This window comes from Helianthus annuus, chromosome 6, assembly GCF_002127325.2.
Source record: "Helianthus annuus cultivar XRQ/B chromosome 6, HanXRQr2.0-SUNRISE, whole genome shotgun sequence".
In the NCBI taxonomy this organism is placed as follows: domain Eukaryota; kingdom Viridiplantae; phylum Streptophyta; class Magnoliopsida; order Asterales; family Asteraceae; genus Helianthus; species Helianthus annuus.
In genome coordinates this window covers 4,485,601-4,491,768 of record NC_035438.2, presented here as the reverse complement: position 1 = coordinate 4,491,768, position 6,168 = coordinate 4,485,601, and the positions used below count along the sequence as shown (strand labels likewise).

At 39.2% G+C, this 6,168-nt stretch overlaps 1 protein-coding gene across 3 annotated transcripts; it reads left to right on the top strand.

Moving 5' to 3' along the window:
* Window positions 1–446: 446 nt before the first annotated feature.
* LOC110864440 (cation/H(+) antiporter 18) lies at window positions 447–5,942 on the top strand. Of its 3 annotated transcripts, none has more exons than XM_035974332.1 (4): window positions 447–632; window positions 1,986–2,219; window positions 2,779–3,780; window positions 4,451–5,942. In XM_035974332.1, the coding sequence occupies exons 2-4, from the start codon at window positions 2,031–2,033 to the stop codon at window positions 5,678–5,680; spliced, it is 2,421 nt and encodes an 806-aa protein (XP_035830225.1). In that variant the 5' UTR covers window positions 447–632; window positions 1,986–2,030; the 3' UTR covers window positions 5,681–5,942. The 3 variants fall into 3 exon arrangements, with proteins under 3 accessions (XP_035830225.1, XP_035830227.1, XP_035830226.1); XM_035974334.1 differs by lacking the exon at window positions 447–632 and adding an exon at window positions 968–1,194; XM_035974333.1 differs by lacking the exon at window positions 447–632 and adding an exon at window positions 968–1,208.
* Window positions 5,943–6,168: the final 226 nt, after the last annotated feature.

Here is a 6,168-nt window from a genome sequence, read left to right as displayed (position 1 = left end):
TCCTTTTTTTAGCAAAACTATGGCTGTGTTTTGGTTTAATTGGTTGAGTTGATATAATTTTTTTGAGATCGTGTTATGAGTAGTATGCACAAGTAAACTAAAATACATGCGTACATATTATTAAACTAAGAAACATTCGAATTAGCGTCCCGCAACGCGAGCGAGGCATCCAACTAGTTAAATACATTTATGATAGCATAATATTATACTAGGTAACACATTTAATAGCATATTGTTGACACGTCCTTCCTTGTAGTTCAAAACAAATACATGTATTAGGATTCATTGTTTAATTTAATGCACAATAATAACATTAAATATATCTTCGCTGACCCAACATTTATATATTAATTAAAATAAATAAATAAAAGATAACATTTATGTATTAAAATAAATAAATAAAAGATAATTCAAATATCACAAGTGTAGAGGCAGATTAGATTCTTAATGGATTAAAGCTAATTCTATGGATCTATAAATAGGGAAAACCATATGCATATTTTCCTAAGATAAGAGAAGAAGACTTCTTAGTTCTTTCTACTACTTCTTTGCTGATTATTATTTTTCATTCAGAAAAATTATAATAATCACTGCATGGAATAAAGATTTCTACATACTTTCGTCAATTTCAGGTATTTATCTATGTTTATAAGTTTTCAAGATTCTTGAATCAATGCGTGTGTTAATCGAGTTGAAATCAGTTAACCCACATCAAGATTTGAGTCTTTTAATTTTTTTTTTTTTTTTTATTTCAAGATTCATGATCAATGCGTGTGTGTATACATTTGTTCTTGATTTCATGCCGATCTTGTGGGGAGAAAAAGAGGGTTTTTGACGTGAATTTTCGGGAAGAAGTTACACAGCGGAAAATTTTGGGGTGGGGGTATTATAGTAATTTCACTGTAGGAACCCTTTATAGTCATGCAAATTCAACATTGGCTTCACAAACAGGGGCTTAGCCAGCAATTGAGACACGTATCTTTTTGTTCAGATTTCAGACTTCTATTTTGGGGTTTTAAAAGATAAAATTGTAGACTTTTCTTGAATATTTCTTTTCTTGATTTTGCCTTCTTTATTCGAATAACTATCTTGAAAACGCTGGTATCTTTGGAAACAGTCTCTCTGTCATTCCGACAGTGTTAAAGTTTGCCGACATTCCACCCTCCGGTCCCAGACCAATATTTTTTGTTACGGGTGAGATTTACTGGGTACGGTTTTATTCGCGAAACTATATTTTTTCCAAACCCAAGACACAGAATCTTGATCAAAGTTGCTCAAGTACACACTTTATTATGTTCTTTAATCTTTATCACTAAAGTTTTGTTTTTTAAAAATTTTAAGAAATACCCACCTGAATAAAGCTTTTATCTTTTTGGTTAAATTGGATTCGGTGTTACTTTGATGTTGTTTGGTCTTTTCACAGCATACCCAAGTTAGGTTTACAACCTAATCAGTAGCAAGTTAGATTATTCTAGTACAAAATTCAAAATTGGTTACTTTGTCAACAATATGGGTCATGGTTGTTAACAGTCAACTGAATTTAGTCTTGGCTATAGACTTTTAAGACTGGTGGCCGGTGTTGACCGAGTATGGGCTTGTGTTGATAGGGTATGGGTCTCCTGGCGGACCCATGATTTTTTTTTTCCCACGGGAGCTTAACCAAACCAAGATTTTATGGGGGGGGGGGGGGGATCAGTATTTCTTTTTGGTAAAAATAACACTATTTTTTTTCACGAGGTTTGTTAGTGGGCCCGCCCCTAATGGGTCCGGCCGATACGGGCCTACTCCGAAAAGGTAACTTTGGTTGGTTGGTAAGACTCACAAGGATGGTGGTGACCCATGAACCCAATATGGATCTTGTTGTCAAGTGTGGGCCTACATGATCTATTGTTATTCTATTGGAAATCTTGATTACTATTTTTTGTTTATTTGGAATTTGAAGCTTAAAATCTGATTTTCAAAAATTGTAATTTTTGTGAATGCAGGCCAGAGTTCTGTGACTTGAAAGTTCTTGTTCAAAGCAGTTAAAAATGGCCTCAAACTCCTCATGCAAACCCCCTATGAAAGCTACATCGGAAGGGGTGTTTCAAGGAAACAACCCTCTTGATTTCGCACTCCCTCTTGTGATCATACAAATATGTTTGGTTCTCGTGCTCACTCGCGTTCTCGCCTACCTTTTGAAACCGTTACGACAGCCTCGAGTCATTGCCGAAATCATTGTAAGTTTTGATCATCATTTTTTAGAATCTTTTCTAGTTTAAGCAAACAGATTCATGAATTCGTGCACAAGCATTAGATTTGACTTATTGATTATTATTATTATTATTATTATTATTATTATTATTATTATTATTATTATTATTATTATTATTATTATTATTATTATTATTATTATTATTATTATTATATACTTCAATCACCATCTTTGTGGGAAAAATGTTACTTTTGACACGTTCCCTTGATTAAAATATACCAATAATGCAAAAGACACAAAGACATATAAATAAAAATAATAAAAGAAAGGGACATCAACTGTGTTGTGTCTTTTATTGCTACATAATAGTCAAAACAACTTCCACGTGATGTATTGATACATTTATACATTTTGTAGACAAAAACTTATACTAAAATATTTAAGTGTTTGTGGGTCAACTCAACCTGATATAATCTGTTGTAACTGGTAAAAAAAAAAAAAAAAAGTAACCCGTTACCCTTTTATTTAACTCGCTGATGTGCAACATATGTGACTTAACGTACGATGGTAATTTTGTTTATCAGGGTGGAATTTTACTGGGTCCGTCTGCTCTAGGGCGAAACACAAACTACCTACACGCGGTTTTTCCTAAAAGGAGTCTACCGGTTTTGGACACGTTAGCCAATATCGGGCTTTTGTTCTTTCTGTTCCTGGTGGGGCTCGAGCTCGACTTAAAGTCTCTTAGACGGACCGGGAAAAAAGCGCTGTCTATAGCAATGGCGGGAATCTCGCTCCCTTTCGTGTTAGGAATCGGTGTTTCCTTTGTCCTCCGTGGGTCAATCAACGAAGGGGTCAGCCCAGGCCCGTTTATCGTGTTCATGGGTGTCGCGATGTCCATCACCGCTTTCCCTGTACTAGCGCGTATCCTAGCGGAACTCAAGCTTTTAACCACGGATGTCGGTAAGATGGCCATGTCAGCAGCCGCGGTTAACGACATAGCGGCTTGGATATTACTCGCACTAGCCGTAGCACTTTCGGGCACCGGCCGGTCTCCAATAGTGGCTCTATGGGTTTTCTTGAGTGGTTCGGCTTTCATCGTGTTATGTTCGTTTGTCGTCCCACCAGTTTTCAAATGGATGGCTCGTAGGTGCCCGGAAGGTGAGCCCGTGGACGAGCTCTACGTTTGCGCCACTTTAGGGGTGGTTTTGGCAGCGGGTTTCGTGACCGATACAATCGGGATTCATGCGCTTTTCGGGGCTTTTGTGGTGGGTGTTCTCATCCCGAAAGAAGGTGCTTTCGCAGGGGCGTTAGTCGAAAAAGTTGAGGATCTTGTTTCGGGACTATTCCTACCACTTTACTTTGTGTCAAGCGGTTTAAAAACCGATGTGGCATCGATCAAAGGGGCCGAATCTTGGGGCTTACTCGTGTTGGTCATTTGCGCCGCTTGTTTCGGGAAGATCGCGGGCACTGTCGGGGTTTCGATGATGTGTAAAATACCCTTTAGTGAGGCTCTTGCTCTTGGTCTCCTGATGAACACTAAAGGGTTGGTTGAACTCATTGTTCTTAACATTGGAAAAGACCGTGGGGTACGTAATCTTTATTATTTGTTACATTCTTATAAGATATAATGTTTAGGTAAAGGATCAAATAAAAACAAAATTAACGTACGAAACGTACGCATTGAGGGAAAACGCAAAAAGTGGCGGTATCATTTTGGTAATTATCAACAACTTCAAAATAACTGGGGAAAAAGCAAAAAGTGTCTTGTAGAGTAATTTTGAACATCTGTAGAGTAATTTTGAGCATCTGTAGAGTAATTTTGGGAAATGTAGGGTAATTATCAAATTACTATAATAGAGTAATTTTGACTTCTGTAGAATAATTTTGGAAAATGTCTTGTAGAGTAATTTTGTTAGCATTTAGTTATGGGGTTTAGCTTTATGGTTTAGTTTTTAGCTTTTAGTTGGGGGGGGGGGGGGGGGTAGGTTTTTGGGGGGTGGGGGGGGGGGTTAGTGTAATTTTGATAATTACCCTACACGACCAAAATTACTCTATATGAACTTTTACAAAATTACACTACAGAATAGAGTAATTTTGAAGTTGCTGATAATTACCAAAATGCCACCGCCACTTTTTTGACTTTCTTTCAATTCGTACGATTATTTTATTTTCACAGGAACTTAACTCATAATGTGTATTATTTGTTACATTCTTATAAGATATGATGTTTATTATTTGTTACATTGTTACATTCAGGTGCTAAATGATCAAACATTTGCTATATTGGTTTTGATGGCTCTTGTGACAACATTCATCACGACGCCTTCAGTGATCGCGGTGTATAAGCCCGCGAAAAAGCTAGCAAAATCGGAATACAAACACCGAACGATTTACAGGAAGGGGTTTGCAACGAGCCCGTTTCGTATGTTCTTCACTTTCCACGGGATCCGAAACCTACCAACAATGATTAATCTGATCGAAGCCTCACGTGGGACCGGAAAGAAGGAGACGCTTACGGTTCACGCTATGCACCTCATGGAGCTCAGCGAGCGGTCTTCGGCTATGCTCATGGTTCACAAGGCTAGGAAAAATGGGTCCCCGTTTTGGAAGAAAGATCCGCAGGCTGGTTCGGACCAGATCGTGGTTGCGTTCGAGACGTTTCAGCAGCTGAGTAAGGTCTCGATCCGGCCCACAACCGCCATTTCGGCTGTATCGAGTATGCATGAAGATATCTGTAACGGGGCCGAGAGTAAGAAGGCGACTATGATCATCCTCCCGTTTCATAAGCATCTGCGGCTCGATGGTCATCTCGAGGTGACCCGAGCCGAATATAGGCATGTTAACCGAAAGGTTTTGGAACACGCACCGTGTTCGGTTAGTATCTTAGTGGACCGCGGGTTTGGTGGGAGTTCACATGTTTCCGCGAGTAACGTTGACTCGCTTGTGACAGTTTTGTTCTTCGGTGGTCAGGATGACCACGAGGCTTTAGCTTACGGAGCCCGTATGGCAGAGCACCCGGGGATCAACTTAGTGGTGGTCCGGTTCCTTCTAGAGCGTGATGCGACCCACTCCGGCTCGGTTACCGTCGATATCGATGAGTTTCCTAGCAGCATTGAAGAAGCAATGTCGATGGATGACGACGTGATTGCGGAATGTAAGGAGAAGATGTTAAAGGACAGCAAGAACAAATACGTCGAGCGAGTGGTTAAGAGTTCCACCGAGGCGATCGAGGCGATTCGTGAACATAGCCGGTGCAACTTGGTTTTGGTCGGGAGGATGCCCGAAGGCGAGCTGGTGGCATCGATGAGGAAAAGAAGCGAGTGCCCGGAGATGGGGCCCGTCGGGAACCTTTTGATCTCGCCGGAGATGAACGTAGCGGCCTCGGTGTTGGTGGTCCAGCAGTACCATACCAATCTTTCAATGCATTCTCTGGCTTCTTTGAAAGAGGATGAAACCACTGACCAAGGGGATGATGATTCCAATTAACATGTGGTATAATGTTGAGCGGCCCGGTCTGCTGTTGAATGCAGACCGGGCCGCTATCTTCTAGTTGTATAAAATACAAATAAAGTGGGAGGACGGAATTGTGTTAACGGGTTACATTTGATGGCTTCATGATGATGAGTTTATGTAAATCCTTTCTTTTCTGAATCTTCAACTAGACTGTAATTATGCACGAAAAGTTGTATATATTTTATATTTGTGCTTTGCATAATTGCAACATGATACCATTTTTTTTTAAATTAAATCCGTTTTTTTTAGCTTAAGTCTAACTAGAAAAACACATAATATAAGTTACTTCTATATCAAGACGCAACAAAGTTGTATTTGAAGGTACAAATTAATAGTTCAAAAAAAGAAAGTCGCCACAAATTAATTTATATGTTTCATTGTGACTTTTTCATAAAACTGTGGTGTGTAACAGGATATTGTCCCCACAAATGACTAATGATTAACTGCCACTAACAATGATT